At 50.0% G+C, this 17,159-nt stretch overlaps 1 protein-coding gene across 1 annotated transcript in view; it reads right to left on the minus strand.

Annotated features, from left to right (window-relative positions):
* Positions 1-228: 228 nt before the first annotated feature.
* The window catches only part of Mthl1 (adhesion G-protein coupled receptor methuselah-like 1), a 179,517-nt gene continuing 162,586 nt past the window's right edge, over positions 229-17,159 (minus strand). The window contains exons 6-7 of the mRNA XM_076304388.1: positions 8,988-9,126; positions 229-569 (exon numbers count right to left, since the gene is read on the minus strand). Coding sequence (XP_076160503.1) covers positions 236-569; positions 8,988-9,126 — 473 coding nt within the window. The 3' untranslated portion in view covers positions 229-235. The remainder of the gene's footprint in view (positions 570-8,987; positions 9,127-17,159) is intronic.

The following is a 17,159-nucleotide window of genomic DNA, read 5'->3' on the forward strand; positions in this document are numbered from 1 at the left end:
TATACGGTGTTCTTCCGCTCCTCGAACCGAACGAGGACGCATCCTCTCGGCGGACAACATCCCGCCTGGAGGAAGTTTCGCGCGCTGGGATCGAGGATCTTTTCCGAACTGGATCAGCCCCGTGTCTCGTCGCGTCGATGTTCGCTCGTCGACGACGGGCTACGGTTTCGTTCTACGAGACGGAGCTTCCAGTCCGGGTTCCCGGGAACGTGTACGCGTGTACGCGGAATCGCGTTTAGCAAATGGTTTCCAACGGAGCGGTCTTCGTGCTCGGATTCTGAGTGACGCTGTCCCCCATGCTGGGCATCCCGTGACTGGTGGTGCTCAGCCCGTTTCCCTGCCTCCCGGCGTTGGTCCTCGGGTTCCTGTTGCAGATCCTCTTCAACGCTGCGCGTACCTGCGGCTGGCAGCCAACCACCGCGAAGATCAGCACGCCCTGGAAGGCGTTTATCATGTCCGTGAAGTACCAGATGTACTGGGGCCCGCCGACTGCCCATGAGACCACGTCGGCCACCCAGGTGACGCCCATCACGACCACGAGCTTCATGCAGACGCGGCCTAGCGCGGCTCTGAAACCAGAACGGATTCTTTTATTACATTACACGCGATTAAAATCGAAGAACGAACGATTCGACGAAGAACAACGGACTCGAACGTCGATTCTCGGATCGTAAAGAATAACAATGTTCGACAATTCTTTCCGAACAGACGAAACGTCCAATACGAACGTTTCGTACGTCTATCGAAAGTATGGACTTCCAGTGATATTTCTGCAAATTTTCGTTAAAATACATTAACGCTCGTAGAAGGTACGAACGTTCTCCTGGCACCCTACCCGAATTTCCAAACGACACCACCTGTGTGGGCTGGATGTTTTTTTCGGTTCTATCGGTCGACGGTGTTCCTATCGATTTCTCGAAATTGAAAGAGCGCGTTCCTCTTTCGAAAAGCATACGCAGCGGATACACCGGTTCGGTGTAATCCCCCCGTTTGTTCTTCTTAATATTCTTTTCGGTGGGGAAAAAATATTGCCCGGTTCGGGCAGCACCGCGCCGTTATCGGGCAGCTCTGGAATTTCCGGCGATAAAAACGCTCCCGATTCAATTAGCACGGCGTTCAATTACGACGGGCATAAATCAGCCCGCAAACGTATCCGTTTGTTCGGCGTGACACGTTGCGTTGCGCGCAGTAATGTATGCATCGCATTGTGATCGAAGTCAAAGCATTATTAATACGTTCCGGCAGAATATTCGCAGCCCGTTACGGTGCCCTGTCACGAAATTACGGCGATGCGAATCCCGTGTAACCTCTTTCCCTCCAGACGGTGTTCCTCCCTGCTCGCCAGAAACTCGTGTTCCCTTGTCTTTCGATCCTCTTTCTCTCGGACTAAACGCGCCCCGCATTTGCATGTTCATATTCGTGCATTCGACGACTTCGAAATGTTCTTTTCGTACGAAGTGCACTCCGACCGGCACGAAACTCGTCGGAAGTAAACCGCGCCTCGTAGGGACGGTTTCCATTCCTCTTGGAATGGAAACTCTTGTATTTATTCAAACCTCGTTCGGCAACTTTTTATTCGTCGATAAAAATTCGAATACGAATTACGGAACGATATTGTCTCTTGATACGTTCGATCGAACGTACGTCAATGTACGTTGTTTTCTTTTTTTCTCGCTGTCTCTTACGTATGTGTTTAACGTCGCAAGTGGACGTAGGTGGTTATTAGCGGCGATGGTTTGACACATTAGACGGAGGGACGTGACTCGAATGCTATCGGGAAACCGTGTGTATCGGCTTCGGAAACGATGTCGCGAATCGCGCGACTATCGTTGGAAAATTTTCTACGGGAGTCTCGTCGATGATCGTTTCGTCGATCGGAGCACCGTGCAATTTCGACGAGCGCGGTGTCCGGTTTGAGCCCGTGTACACTCGTCGAAGCCCGGTCCGCGCCTGTTCGCTAATGCGGAAACTTGGGCACGGGAACTCGATCCACGGTTCGACGGTATCGAGATTTCCAGGGCAACTTCGAACACAACGAGTCTCTAAATATAGCCTCGTTGGAGGGGGGTTAGATTATGAAAGTCAAATCAGCGACGCGAACGTTCGTGTAAAGTTTGACTGCGTTGTTACGCGTCCGGTCGGCGGCTGGCGATCGACCCGCGTCGGGAACAACGAAACGATGAATTTCCGACGGAGCTCTCGGGATTGTCGCCGGTGAACCGTGTTGCGCGATAGTTGTTCCATATGTTGGATCGTGATTGACGGCGTGTGTTTACGACGACGATAGAAACGGAAGGGCGGTGAAATTGGCTACTAAAATCGAGAACGCGAACCCGAAAGGGACCCGAAACTCTCGAGCTTTCCGAGTCACCGATAAATTACATTTCCTCGAGTCTTCGGTGGTCGTAGTGTTTTTATTTTATCCGACGCGCGTAAAGTGCACCTGGAAGGGACCCCGAAAAGCTTTCGTTACGCTGCGGGAGCTCTCCATCGATAAATTACATCGTAACGCAACTGCGTGTAAAGTTGAAAATCCTTCGCCGATAAATATTTACGTAAAATCGACTCCGGTGTACCGTTTTTCTCACTCCCGATTGCCCTGAACGATATTTTTACATAGATTCGAAATCACAAACATTGGAAACATTTCGATCCCCCTGAATCGAAGTTTCCCGCGATGAACTCGCCGGTAATGGTCCACCGGTAATGTTTACATTTGGGAAATTGTTAATGGATGTTTAAGAGGACCGGCTGTACGTCTGTATACAATACCTGTATATAATATATATATATATATATATATATATATATATTTCTATCTTTATTTTATTCGTATGGCCGATTAAGTTGAACGGAAGCAGTGCGATTATATTATTCACGGTTCACTCGCATCCCAATAATCCCCGTACAACCTATTGAAACGGTATTGCGTCGATGATAAAATCGAAATCAAACAGAGACCGGAGACTCCGGTGTAAACGAAAACTAATGGAAATATCCTACCGGAATATTAACTATAAACGATGCAATCGTTGTATCATCGATCCAGTTTCGTACGAGGGAAATAGCACGGTCGTGCCTTATTATTCGAACGAAAGTTTCGATCGTAGGTGTAAAAAATTCATCGGGGCAATCGCGCGGTACCCGTCCTCGTTGCCCCCCGCTTGGTTCGACGCGAATCGAAGCAACGGGAAACAGGGGGGTACGGGCTCGGTAATCATATGCGCGGAAAACAAATTAGACGCGGGCACACTGGCTATGAAAACAGAAGGTGAACTCGTGATGGATGAACGTCACGAAGCGGTGGGGAACGAGGAAGCGCGTGATACGCATGAAAGTCGTCGAGCAGAGGAACGCAAACAAACGGTCGATCACCCGTGAACAGCCGCGGCGAAGAATCGCGAATACGAAATCTTTCTTCGAAGAACGAAGAGCACGGGGAGAGAGAGAGAAGCGTCCGAAAAGACGAGGACCGCCGATCGTGAACCGTGAAATCGGCTTCGACGACGAAAGCCATCCGTGACAAAGGAATCTTTAAATATTTAAAATTTCGGTTTCCCTAAACCCGTTTACGTTTCCCGCGCGGTACAGCTTTGAAAAGTGTTCCCTCCGTCCGTGGAAAATAATTCAATGCCCTGTTTGTAAACGGAACGGATCTTTCGCTGGTAGGCAACGATTTCGTTCCGCGATGTCGTCGAACCTCGAGGAATGTTAAAAAAAATATACTGCTACGTTGGCCGACGTTTGGACCGTTCGAGGAATCGTCGAGTTTTTTCGCTACGAGAGAAAATACACGGCAACGATCCGATCGAGTATTCCAGGATCGAAGAAAAACGAAACTGCGTATAGACGTTTGCCGGGGAGGTGGTAACGAACGAGGGGAAACCGAACCGAGAAGCAAGCACGCGGGTACACGACAGAGCGCGAAAGGAGAATCATTCGTAGCAGACAGCCTGCGCGTATTTTTATTCGATGCTTCAAATTAACGCCACTCCGGGCGCGTTCCGAAAGAAAGAAGGATCGCGGACCCACCGACGAGTTAATTGACGTAACGAGATAGAAGGGTGGATACCCCGGATTGTTAGCGTCTGCCGAGGACTGGAAATATCGACGACATTAATAACGGGGAAAATAACAAAAAAAAAAAGAACACGTGGAAATAAAAAATAGAGGAAAGAAAAATAAAAAAGAAAGAAAGAACGCATCGGTGAAATGGACGTCGATGCGCGCTCCGATCGCTCGTTACCGCCGTTATGATACGACGGACGTTTATTTCATAGGGAACGTTTCGTCTAGACGCCCCCTATAAAACGAACGTTCTTCTTTGCAACTATAGACGATGTATCGACTTCTGCGGGCTACCCGTCGTCCGTACGGACGATAAAGAATCGCTCAACGTAAGAGACACGCACGTAACGCGAGTACATTTGTAACAGTCCACGAGGGATTAGCGGTCACGGTCTGAAAATAATACGGCCGACGCGCGTACGACGTAATACTGAAATATTACGCGCGGTTGGTAACCGCGGTCATTTTTTCGGTGACTTCCGCTCCGTGCGGCCGCGACTATCCAGAATTTTCCCGCTCGGCGATCCTCGAGGCCCGATACGAGAACGAGAGGAAACGCGGCGATGCAATCGTCCCCGACTGCATCCGTGGAATGCACTCGGAATCGATTTTCTGGAAAGTCAACCGCCACGAACGAACGACCGGTGACTAATTTACATACCTCGGTCACCGTGAAAAGAAACATCTTTTTCAAGAATTTATTCCCCATCGGAACTACTCGATGAATTGGATTCGATTCTTTTTTCATTTTTTCTTTTTTTTTTTCACCAGACAGGGTACACGTTGCAGATTATTTACGAAAAAAGATCGAGAGCAAATACGAGCAGCGAATAAAATTCCATCGGCGCGATTCGGGTTCCCCTTTCGACGCGAAAACGAACGGAATTTTATTAAATTTTACTAGAATTTTAACTTTGAAAATTTTCGGAATGTTCCCGCGAAACTTTTACACAGGGAATTATACAAAATAACCGATTAGCCGAGCATACCTCTCCGTGCAACGATCCGAACTAACCAGCGGAGAGTGCCGCGCGAGATCTTTCGCGTTTCGGGAACAATTCTCTCGCAAGTATCGAACGTCCCTTTTGTATCCAGGGAGAGCGGTGTCAGCCACGCGACGTTTATAGCGCGTGTTTTATCGCGTTCAACCGACAACCTTGTCGCCTCTGGTCCGAGTATAATTCAAAAGGGGTTCCTTTGAGCGCGGCGAGCTTTATTCGCGGCGCGTTTATTTCGGCGACGGGGCCTGGAGAACTTTTTAAATCCGCGAACGCGCGCCAGAATCGCGGTACGTGGCTACGTCCATTGAAGGGACTCCGGTGAACGAACGAGCCGAAGCTTTCCACGACCTTCGCGCGCTTTCGTGCTTGCATTGTTCACCGTGTTATCGCAGGACGTTCCAGCGACGATTATTCAAACGCTCGAGAGCTCGTACCGCCCGATCGTGAGATAACGTTTAGGCACTCGCGGGTTGTTGATCCACGTAGACGATTTACAGTACGGATGTTATCGAACGTTTTCCGAGACACTGGCTGAAATTACCTCGAGCGTTGAATCCACTTGTCGCGGAATCGGTTCCGCTCGTACGCGTCGCGTTCCGCAAACCCGGTTACGCTGAGTTTTGAATATCGTTCGTGCCGGACGCGGTGCAGCGCAACTTTTTCGAGCATTTCGGGAACACACCACCGGGTACAAAGTGGTCTAAAAATGACGCGGCGGGTCGGGAACGTGGGAAAACATCGTGTTAACATAGATCCGCGGATCGAGCTTCGCGGAGATCGGAACGGTTTCTATTTTTGAGCCGCCATATTTATTTCTGCTCAGCGGAAAAGATTCTGCACGTTTCGCGTTGCACCGCGGTGCGCTTCGAAAAATACTCGGCCGCGACCGGTATTGTTTAACAGCCGTTACGATACACCGTCGAACGAACGAATCTCTTTGCGAGGATTGCGAGGGGCACGCGCGAAAGATCGAGTCGATCGTAAAAATCAAAGTGTCGAATTTATTTACTCCTCTCGTTTCTTATTCGCCGGAGTGAACGTTCAACGGCTGGCAAGGTGCACGGGGAATCGATTTCAACGCGTCCTCGGGCCACCTTTGGAAATTTAAAAAGAACGGACGAAAGTTTGCTATCGAATCGAGGAAAGTTCGCTCGAACGATTCGTCAAAATAATGCGCTCGTTGAGAGATACGAGCGAGCGCCAGGGAATATCGATAAATTCTGTTCGCGCGCACGATGTTTCCATCGGTCATCGTTCGCAACCCGATGCACGGTTTTCGTAAATCGTTGAAATTTCAAGTTCGTCTCAAGATCGTTTACATCGTGTACGCTGTGTACCGATCGTGCACCGACGTTAAAAAGATTTTCCAACGAAATAAATTATCGTATCGTAACATTTGCCCCGTCTCGAGATCGTTTACATCGAAAATATCGCACACGTTTTGCAACGATCGCGTATCGACGTTAAAAATATTTTCTAACCGTCTCGAAGTCAATTATCGTATCGTGATACTTTCCACCTCAGATCGAACAATATTTCGATAACAACTTGGAAAATGAACGAGATATATTCAAAGTGGTACACCCTGCGGTACATCCTGGGAATAACAGGTGAATCCACTCCGGTGGTTTCCGCGAGCATAATCGGTAACGTCGGCCGGTGGACGCGCGTTAGCGCGTAATATTAATTTCCATCTACCGGCGACCATAATTTTCTCATCGGTCCCCGGACCTCCTCCGAAGCGAGACGCTCGCGCGAAGGCCCGAATATTCCGTATTAACGTAACGCGTGCAGGATGAAAAAGAACGAGAGCTCCTCGAAATTACGTACAGGGAGAGGGACAAAAAAAAAAAAAGAAAAAAGTAACGAAGGGGGGTGTGGAAACGATCGCAAGGGGGGCGCGAGAGAGAATCTGTATCCGCCATTACGAGCGTGGCGTCCCGACTCGCTCGGCAGACAGAGACGGGGGAAAACTCGACCGAAAGAGAATCGCAAATTGAGATCGTCAATATCAATTTCGCGCGGGACGAGGGAGCAAAAGGTGGGCTCGAAGGGACCGGGTGAACGGGCGAACGAATGGAAAATAACGATTCGATGCCTGATATCTGTCGGCCAGGCCGTGATAAAATAAATTCTCCTTTGAAGCCAGCGTCGGCTCTATAAAAAGGCTCGGGGCGCGGCTGGCATAAATACATCCGAAAAAAAATGTGATTCGTCAAACGACACTCGTGGCGCGCGCGCGTCGGAGCGCGAGATGCCGCGAGGACCGGAAACGAAGACAATATTTTTCGCATCGATCCGCGATACCTTCTCCGAGAATCTCGCGCGGATACCTCGTTTCGACGCGTACTGTTCGATCGGCGTGGAAAACAATTACGAGAAACGAACGCGCGCGCGAGTGAATCGTCGCCTTTCGTTCATCGTCGAGTGATCGCGTGTCCGGAGGGCACGAACGAGAACGCAAGGATTTGGATTTCGCGGTGATCTCCGCGAATCGACTCTCGCGATTTAAATATATTTGTTGAGTATCGGTTTGCAAAGTATTCCAACATTTTGCGATGTCTTGACACGCTGCTAACGACGATTCGGTATTTTAAAAAATGGTTCGTCGACGCTTCGGTGTAAATTGCCGCGCAAGCGTTAGGCGCGCGGATCGATTCGAGCGTAGAATTTATCGCCGGGAGTGTTATCGGGTATATTTTCTTCCCGTGAAAATTACCGCGTTCGGATATACGCGGAGTATTTCTTGGGGCTCCAGAGGTAATTAAGTCGTACGAGAGAGCGAGCGGTTCGGTGATCCCCGTTATCTACGAGAAGGTCGTGTATACGAAACCGTGGGCCACGCTGGAACCAGTTATCCTTGATATTTATCGGCCGCGAGCGTTGTCCTTCGCGCCGAAATAAAGCATCGTTTGCCAGAGGTGGGGCAATAAAGCGAGCCGGTTCGCCTCGCGAGTAGCGCGTATCGCGTTGCACGGAACCGTTGCTGCTACCGCGCCCGCGTTTTTCGTCCGCTCGCTCGCTCCTGTTAATCGTTGTATATCGCGGCCCGGCTTCCACGATCTCGAGAACCAAATAAACGAGCTTCTTTAACTTCGCCGCAACGCGAAGGTTTAAGGTTTCCAAGTTTACCGACTCGCGCCCGGTAATCGTTTCTCCCCCTACCTCGAGCCAAGTTTCGCGCGATTTCGAGGAAACGAACAACTCGGCACGATTATCTCGCGAGAACGTAACCGAACCCTCGAAATACGCTTTGCGGTAACTTCGAGACGGAGTTCGAAACGGAGGAGACTTTACGAGAGACAAGCGAGTGAATTTTTCGGACCACGGGTGAAAGATCGGTTTTCCAAATCGAGACTCTCGAAGACGTAGTCTTCGTCACGTTTGGGCTCGACGGGATATAGAACGGGTCTGGAACGGTCCAAGACTCCGGGATCTAAAATAACCGACGATCAGCGTAACCAGGTTCCCTCCGACGCCGATACCGAGACCTCTGGAATCACGCGGATATTTTTCACGGGAAGAGAACTCGAAATCCTCGGACGCGAATTCATCGACGTTTCTCGACTTTCGAAAAGTTGTAAAAGAGGGCCGTTAAAACGTTCGTGGAAAAACGCCTGGCAAATATTCGCCGGAAACAAAGACGGTGCACCTTGCTCGGACAGATCGCGCGCGCTCGTGCAGAGAGCGTGTTTGCGGATCTGGCGATTCGTCCGGGAAGCTTTCGGGTAAATATTTCTTTTTCTCTCGCAGATACGCCGTGGAACGGTATCCGGTGGCGCGAATCTCGAGGAACCGGGCCGTAAACCCAGCTACGAAACTTAATTTAACGAAATCTCGAAGCTTCGAGAGGCGACTCTCGTCTACGTTTTGTTTCGCGTTCTACCGTTCGGATCGAGATTGAAAAATTCGGTTTACCTTTCCGTGGTGCTCTTCACGAATTCACCCTTCCACAGACCGCACGTCAGCTCGCGAGCGGTAGCCGCGAAGAAGAGAAGATTCACCGCGAGGAGGACGCCGATCGGGCCGAAGAAGTACGCCAGGATCTCCATGTCGCCTGAAACGAGAAATTGTTTTTAAAAATTCGAGACACTCTCGACGTAGATCGCGTTCACGAATTTTCAAGACCGTAATTACTACGCAGCAGCAGTTCACCTACGAGCGGTTCACCGTAGTCATCGTCTCGGTGTAGTTTTTGGATTCGAAGTTGGCACATCGACGATACGGGTAAATTTTCCATCCCCCCCCCCCCCCGTATCGAACAATACGCGCGAGAACGTTCGAGACACTCCACTGTGTCGAGATATTTATTTTTAACCTTCGAACGTTCCCAATATCGTAGGCGTTCGATTCGTTCTTGGTAAAAAAAAAAAAAAAATAAAAAATAAAACATCTACGCGGTGCTCGGCGGGTACCGGGAATCCATTGCTGCGCATAGACGACCGTTTTGAAAAATACCGCACCCACGGCGGCCATAAAAACTAATTTTATGCATCAAAATATACCTCGATGGAATGCTTTGTATTTTCATGCAAATAAACCAGCGTTGCAAGTGTTGTTTCCTTTTTCCATTCTCGTCGTTGTTTTCTCTGCGTTTGGCCGATATTCTCCACACCGGTGGACGAGAACCGGGGAGAAAAATGTTCGATTCGTCAACGATACTCGACGAACGTTATCGATCCGGGAAAAATCTATACGTTCGAGGATCGAACTCGAAGCAACCCCCGTGTCGTCCGGTAACGTACGAATCGGTTCGTAGAGCGTGGCGAAGATCTCGGGCCCGAATTGATAAATTCGCGCGAAATAACAAACAACGTTGCGCGAACGTTTGTCCCGGTTGACCTTGGCTTCGATTTAGAGGTAGAGACACGAGTTATCGGGTGCGCGATGCGATTTATCGCGAAACAGTAAACAGAGATTAAACTCGCGCCAAGTGCGCGCCGCCGAGAGTTTCTCTTCTCGGTTTTATCGATCGTCGAGTTAACGACGCGGTGCGACGAGTTGTTTCCGTTTACCGGTGTTTACAGGACCGTTCTCGAACACTATATTATTTACGAAACAAGATCGTCTGCACGCCCGCTACGCGAATTCCCTCCAGCGTGAAAAGAAATCGGACCTCTGGAAACGCTCTAAATATCTGGATCGGCGTGCAGCTCGCGAGTCCGGGCCGGCGTTCAATAATAAACGTTCTCGATCGGGTTGAATGGCGAGCCGGTTTATCTTTACGACGTTTAATTCAACTCCGCTCGCGCGTTCTCGCGGTGGCGGCGGCGGCGGTGCGATTCATCGGCGGCCACGCTGGGAAACGGAGGCTGTTTTGCCCCGCTCGTTAACCGGAAGTCGATCCCGCGCGCCGTGTACCAGCACCGACCATTAACGATTAAACTATTACGCGAAATGGGTGGTGGCCACCGGGTGAACGACTTCGGCGCGGCTGGTTTTGTCGTGCTTTGCTTATTATATCTCGTACAGCTTTGCTTGTTATCGCGGGACCGTGGAAACCGCTTCGAACCGGCGCTACGCACCGCTCCGGGTGATTCGGGACTCGATAGAGACGGGGACTCCGCGCGATCGTAACACGCGCGCGTATTTTTGTAAAGGAGGCGCGAAAAGTGCCGCAAAAGCGCGCAACTTCGCCCGTTGGAGGTATGCCAATCGTCGATCGTCGCGTTCGCACCTACTTCCTTTATTTTCGACGACCCTCGTCGTTCCGCGGAATGTGTTTTCGAACAAAGTAGCGATCCTCCCGAGGAACCGATTTACGTACGACGAGGTGCTCGCGGTCAACGCGCGAACAAGACTTCTGCTACGCGTAGGTGTCCGCTCGAGGTGGAATCCAAGGACAAATTCCTTCGAAAATAAGAGACAAATTCGCGATGCTTGACGCCTCCAAGTTTCCGCGGGTGGAGGACCAGGAAACGTTCCGCGAAGGACGACTTCTCTCGGACGCGATACACATGGGACTGGAAGTTACTCGATGATCGACGGACGATTAAATTACGACGACGATCGTTCTCGCGATTTCACGGAACTCTGGTAACTCGTTGTATACGAATCCACGGATAAATAGTTTCGTTTCCGCTCGGTTCGCCTATCCGGATTCTCGGTTTCTCTATTCGCGGAATCGTTGGTCCGCGAGAACTCCTTCCGCGAGCCAATATCGTGGAACCGCGGGATACTCACCGCGATCTACACATTTTTCAGAATAAATCCATAAATTCTCCGGCGAGGGTTGCTCGACCATTGGACGATTACACGTTTCTCTATTCGTGGAACCGTAAGTTTCGACGCTATTCGCGGTCGGAGCGGCTCTCCTCGAGCCCAGAGCCGATCGAATCCCGGTATTCGAACGCCTTCGAGGCAGAGGATGTTCCACTCGGCGAATAAAATACGGGGTCGAAATAGAAATAACGTTGGAGATTCCTCGGTATCGTTTTTGCATCGTATCGATCGTTGAAAGACCTCGGCAGGGGATAACGATCCCGCGACAGTTTCGAGGTAAGTGTATCCAAGGTAGGTATCAAGGAGGAAAGACGGTCCGAAAATAGCGAAGGACGGTGTACGGAAATTTTGGTAAATAAATCGATACGTTCTCGAGTCTTTGCTCTAGAGTCGGGATCGATGTTTATTCGTACTATTTGCAATTGGGGAATTTCATCGGGCGATTGTGAGGCAGATCCGCGAACGGACGAGTTCCACGAACGTAAACAAGGTTGCCTCTGAAGATACGTATTCGAGAGTTCGAGGTATAAAGATGTCCGTGGATCGCGAGCCTCGGACGAGTTCATAAATACCACTTGGTTGCTTTAGTTGACGCGCCGGTTCGAATTGCTGACCCATCTACGTTTGTAATTGGGACGTTCCGATTGCAAAACCCACTGAAAATAGACGAGTTCTACGAACGTAAATAAGATTCCTCTCGATTTACTTGTTTCGAGGAGGCTCCGAGTGTAAATCGCCCGACCGATTAAACTCCGCGCTATTTATCACGCGTTTCGATTCACTCAACCGTCCGCTCGGACGATCGAAGTTGACTCTTTCCGCGAATCGGTGAATCGATGTCGTTTTCGTTCGTTTCGCGAAATCGAAGCACGATTCGCGACGACATCGAACGACCGAGTTCTTTTTCTCGTCTCGAATTGAACAAGCACCGTTGTCGCGGGACAACGCGATCGTTTTCGAAGCAACGACGGAAAAACGGTTGCTCGTGCTCGCGATTGTTTCCCGTTTTAGATAGGAATCTAGGTGCCAATTACCCGCCGCTCTGATAATTCAGCTTCCAACGGATTGTTTCGAAGAAACGACACGGTATCGCGGCGAGAACGTAATCGTTCGTCGTTCGTTGAGCTCGGTAATTATTCGTCGTCGTGCTCGATGAATCGAAGCACGCGCAATATTTTCGAGATCGGTTCGATAACGGAGCTCTACCGCAGACGGTATCTATCGTCGCGGCGGATTCAATAATTCAAATCTCTCGCGAAAAGAAACACCACTGTGTCCGAAGTCTTTAATCATCGCGCGTAAGTGTGTGTTTGCCTTGTTGCTGTCTCCGTCCAGTTTTCCACGACCATTGTTCCTTGTCGTTCGTCGTTAACCGAGTATCGTTGTCCGTGTACCTTTGTCCGCGCACTTTTCTACTTTTATCTTCGTATTCTCTTTATCGTGTCTGCTTACCCACGCCATTATCCAAGTACACCCCGGCGTTAACTCTGTCCTTTGTCTTAACGCACTCGTTGGAATAAATGGTCTGTCCGCTCGACGACGAGTTAGCAATCGAGACGAAGGTAAAAAGAAAAAGAAAAAAAAAAAAAAAAGACAAAAATAAATAAAATCGCATCGATCCGCGTAAAAACGCTCCAGCGGATTTCGTTCGGCGTTCTTTTCTCTCTCGGTTGTCGTTCGTTGCGCGGTGATTGGAAAATTCGACGCTTTCGCGTCTTCGATCTTCACCGAATCCGATGACGCGCTCTCCGATGGAATCGTTTCCGGGTAAAAAATAGGTCCAAGGACGGAGCGAGAACAGAGAGGGGGGAAAAAATTTGGCAAAAGTCGCCTCGTGGATCGATGTTTCGCGAGGATAGGGTATAAATCGTCGGATCGTGATTCGCCGACAGGGACGGTTTGTTTTCGTAGCGATTCGTAGGCGGAACGACGAGAAGACGACGAGCAAAGGGAAACCGCTGGTAAAGTTCCCGTAACGCGGTAACGTGTATATTTTCCGCGGTGTTGTTGCGTTGGAAAATTTATTTTCGACGATTCGAGCTCGGAGACTCTCTCCACGGCTCGGTGCACACCCGAGAATAATATCGGTATCATTTCGTTAAAAGGACCCGGCGGACTGCGACGCGCGTGTATTTTAATTACTTCGCTCCGATATTTTCAATATTCCGCGCCTCGACGTCGTTAATTGGATCCATTTGTTTCCCTTTCGAAGATCCCATTACCGCCCCGATTCGCGTTTTCGGATATTTCTCGCGGTTACGTCTCCCCCCGGGCCCCGTGTGTCATTATTCCCAGCAATTTCCATTGTTTCGTTACGCTCTTTCGGCTCGTCCTCGTTATCCGGAACGATTTCGCGAGCGGGAAAATCAACGAGGGCTCGTCGAAATTGTCCGCTACGCGTTTCCTACGAGTCTTTCGGCTTTCTCGAACTCTCGTCCACGAATCGATCTCCCAAACTTGATAAAATACCAGTCCGAAAGAACCGATTTCGATTCAATTTTCTCCAGTCGGTACGAAACGAAAGTACTCCAATCGAGAGGTTGTAGATATAAATTAATATCAATGAATTCTTTCTTCGTGGAAACGATCTTACGATTTGGATTTAATTTTCCCGATCTGTATGAAACAAAAGCACTTGATACAAACTTGTACGATACAAACTCCAATCGAGAGTTTGCGTACAAATTAATACCTATGAATCTTTCTTCGTAGAAACGATCTTACGATTTGGACTTTTCCCAATCCGAAACAAAACGAAACAAAAATACTCCAATCGAGAGATTACACCTATAAATCAATATCCCTGAATTCTTTTTCTTCGTTGAAAACGCTTTTACGATAATTTCGTATTAAAATCGACGCGATAGTAAATAAAATAGTTTCTCTCGCTGCTCTGAAACTTCTCACCACCGAATCCCAGCGCGACTCTATCCTCCGGTGGTTCTCCCGTTCGCGGAACCTAATCACCGTCGGTCGGCTCCGATTCGGAGCCTCCTTTCTTCAGGAACGCTCAGACGGTGGGAAAAGCGGGAAACGTTCGCGCGCGAGGGCGAAAGTCGCGGCACGGAATCTCTCGCTTGGAGCACGCGAACGATTCCCTCGCCCCCGAACGGTCTCGCTCGAAAATTACGGCGAATCACGGCACCGTGTACTTATCGAGTCCGTGGAGTCGTAGGAGGGAAGAAGGGATCGTAGGGGTGGTGTGTCTGGATCCGTGCAAGATCGCGAAATCCCCGGAATTCGCGGAACACCTATGAATATGAATACCCGTTCGTTGGGATGTAATACCGGGGGTCGAAAGGGGGGACAGTTTTCACGAATACTCCCGGTGCCCGAGCAATCTGCTAAGTATACGCGCGCGGAGGGAAGCGCGCGGATAACTAGTTTCCAAGTAAATTGATACGTACGGGTATAGTAGACTGCGTGTACGGGAGGGGGCGGGGGCGGGGGTGGTGACGGCGGCGGCGGCGGCTGGTCTGCCCCCTCTCGCTCTTTGGAAAATGTTTTCGTGCACGTGCGTCCGCGTCGAATCGCGAGGGTCGAGAAATACAACCGCCTTTTTTCCTCGATAGTCGCGTAATCCACGCTGGAGCAATTACCGGGTCGATGAGTAATTGAAGCGGTTGCGAGAGTCGCGCACCTGGTTCGTTCTTTCGCTTCCTTTTTTCTTTTTTCTTCCACCCCTCCGCGTCCGTGTTCACCTCGAAGGAGAGGGGACGCGATGGAACGAGGAGCTTCCGATTCCGAAGAAACGGGGCTTGATTTTTCACCGGATCGCTCGATCGTGGGGTTAAACGGTCCTTTGTTCGCGCTTTTGTATCCCGAGGATCCAACGCGCTCGTCGATCCGTGTTTTTCGAAGCCGAAAGGACGCTCGGTCGCGGTCGGGGCACGCGTTGCTCCGATCGAATAACGAATAAACTTTTTTCTCCCGTCTCACCCTCCGGCACGGGGGCGACTCTCGCCGGTGGTCTATTTTTTCCTTTTTTTTTTTTTTGTTTATTTACCGTGAAACATGGGCGCTATTAGCGTATCGGGTGGTTAGCAATTGGGCAGTTTGTCATGGGGGACGGTAATAAAATTTTAGTCGCGGTCGAAATCCATTCCGCTTGGCGAGCTCCGCGCCGGAATTTTATGGTAAATAAAGAACCGAGAGCGAGCCTCGTATTCCCGGCTATCGGGACACCGAGCCCCCTGTCCCTCTCTTCTTGCCTCCGCTAACTGGTCCTGGACTCTCTCGCGCGCTCTCTTTCTCTCTTTTTTCCACTCAACCCCCGTAACCGCGCGTGCAATCTGCCAGAAGCACGCTTCCACGAGGACCCCCATAGCCACTTATCGGCGAGAGGGTCGCGCGCCCCGCCGCCGCAAACAAACTCATAAATAAAATCTTTGCGCCGCAACTTTCACGGACGCGCGTTGATATCGAGCTGCACAGATGACCCAGTTGCCAAACGTTAATCCCGACAACTGCGCGCACCAGAGAGAGAGAGAGAGAGAGAGAGAGCTTCGGGGAGGATTTGCGTAACTGTCAACGACACGCGTGAATAAATGAACGTTTCTTTCGAGCGACGGATCGATTCTCGCTCGCCGAAATGACAGTCGCTCGTTTCTATCGTAGAATTGGAATTCGAGGGATGGACGAGGGGCGAATAACGTCCCACCGTCGTACACGGGAAATAGAATTTCGCGTTCGAGTTCTCGCCGTACGCGTTTAGGCGACGACGACGAACCGGGGACTGGAACGATCGAACGTCTAAAATTGGTAACGAGTGGAGAAATTCACGATACGCGGGCCCGGAACCACCCTGAATCCCATTAGAACGTTAATTTCGTCCTCCCCCCTGGGCCGTGATTAATACATTCTTTCAAATTTATTCCAGCCGCCAAAGTTAAAGTCCGAAGGGGACACTTTTCACTCGAGACCCCCTTTTCTTCCTTCGCGCATAATTTCCCGACGACTTTCACGCTGTTAATCCGAAAGTAGGTATTGTATGTAAAGCGTGTAAAGGGCCAACAAGAAACCACGGCTCGAATATTAAACGAAATGCAGAGTAGCTCTCCCCCGTGTTCCACCCCCACCGGGGTTATATCGGTTCTCCGAGAAACTTCTTCGAGTTCGACCGGGTTTCACGTGAATTTCTCGAAACACGTATCATCGGGATCGTGGTTTCTCGATTTAATTGGTCTACCGTTCGATTCGCACGACGAACCCCTAAACCCTCGTCTGGTTCTTTCGCGCTACGACGAGTTGATCGTTGCGTCGACTTTTTCCCTCTTCTCGATGATTCCATTGTTTCGCGAGGGCAACTCCTTCGCGATTCAACTGCTTCGACGCGGTCTCATCCGCGACGACATCGTCGACGTCGTCCCATCGATCGTGATTTTACGACGAGGACGGGCTCTTCGAAATTTTCGCGAAACTCGAACGCGGCCGACGTCAAAACTCGGCGAGCTCGTCAACGAAAGTTTCGAAACGTCGGATAACCGAGCCACGTTGCGTTCACGGTGACGACGGGTGACGTCGTCTTCGCGGAATATTAAAGGAACAGTCTGCTTGGGTAGTTTCGCTTCGAAAAGTCGATACTTTATTTTTTCCACTCTCCTTTCGAGACTCGAGGCGAGTATCCGGAGAAGATTACCCTGGAGAAGAGTCGAATACGATCAAAGCGGTACAGCTAATTTTTCTTTTCATTTTCTTTGGGGTAAAGAAATCAATTACAAAGAGGAGACCACTCGAATGTCTGCTTCGTCTTCGACGACGCGAAAACTCGAAGAAGGAATATTACTGTGGAATAATGGAATTGTTGAATACAAGAGAAAAGTAAATGGAAGGTTTATTTAAACAGTAGTTAAGATAATAGAGTCGTGC

Source organism: Ptiloglossa arizonensis, chromosome 2, assembly GCF_051014685.1.
Source record: "Ptiloglossa arizonensis isolate GNS036 chromosome 2, iyPtiAriz1_principal, whole genome shotgun sequence".
In the NCBI taxonomy this organism is placed as follows: Eukaryota; Metazoa; Arthropoda; class Insecta; order Hymenoptera; family Colletidae; genus Ptiloglossa; species Ptiloglossa arizonensis.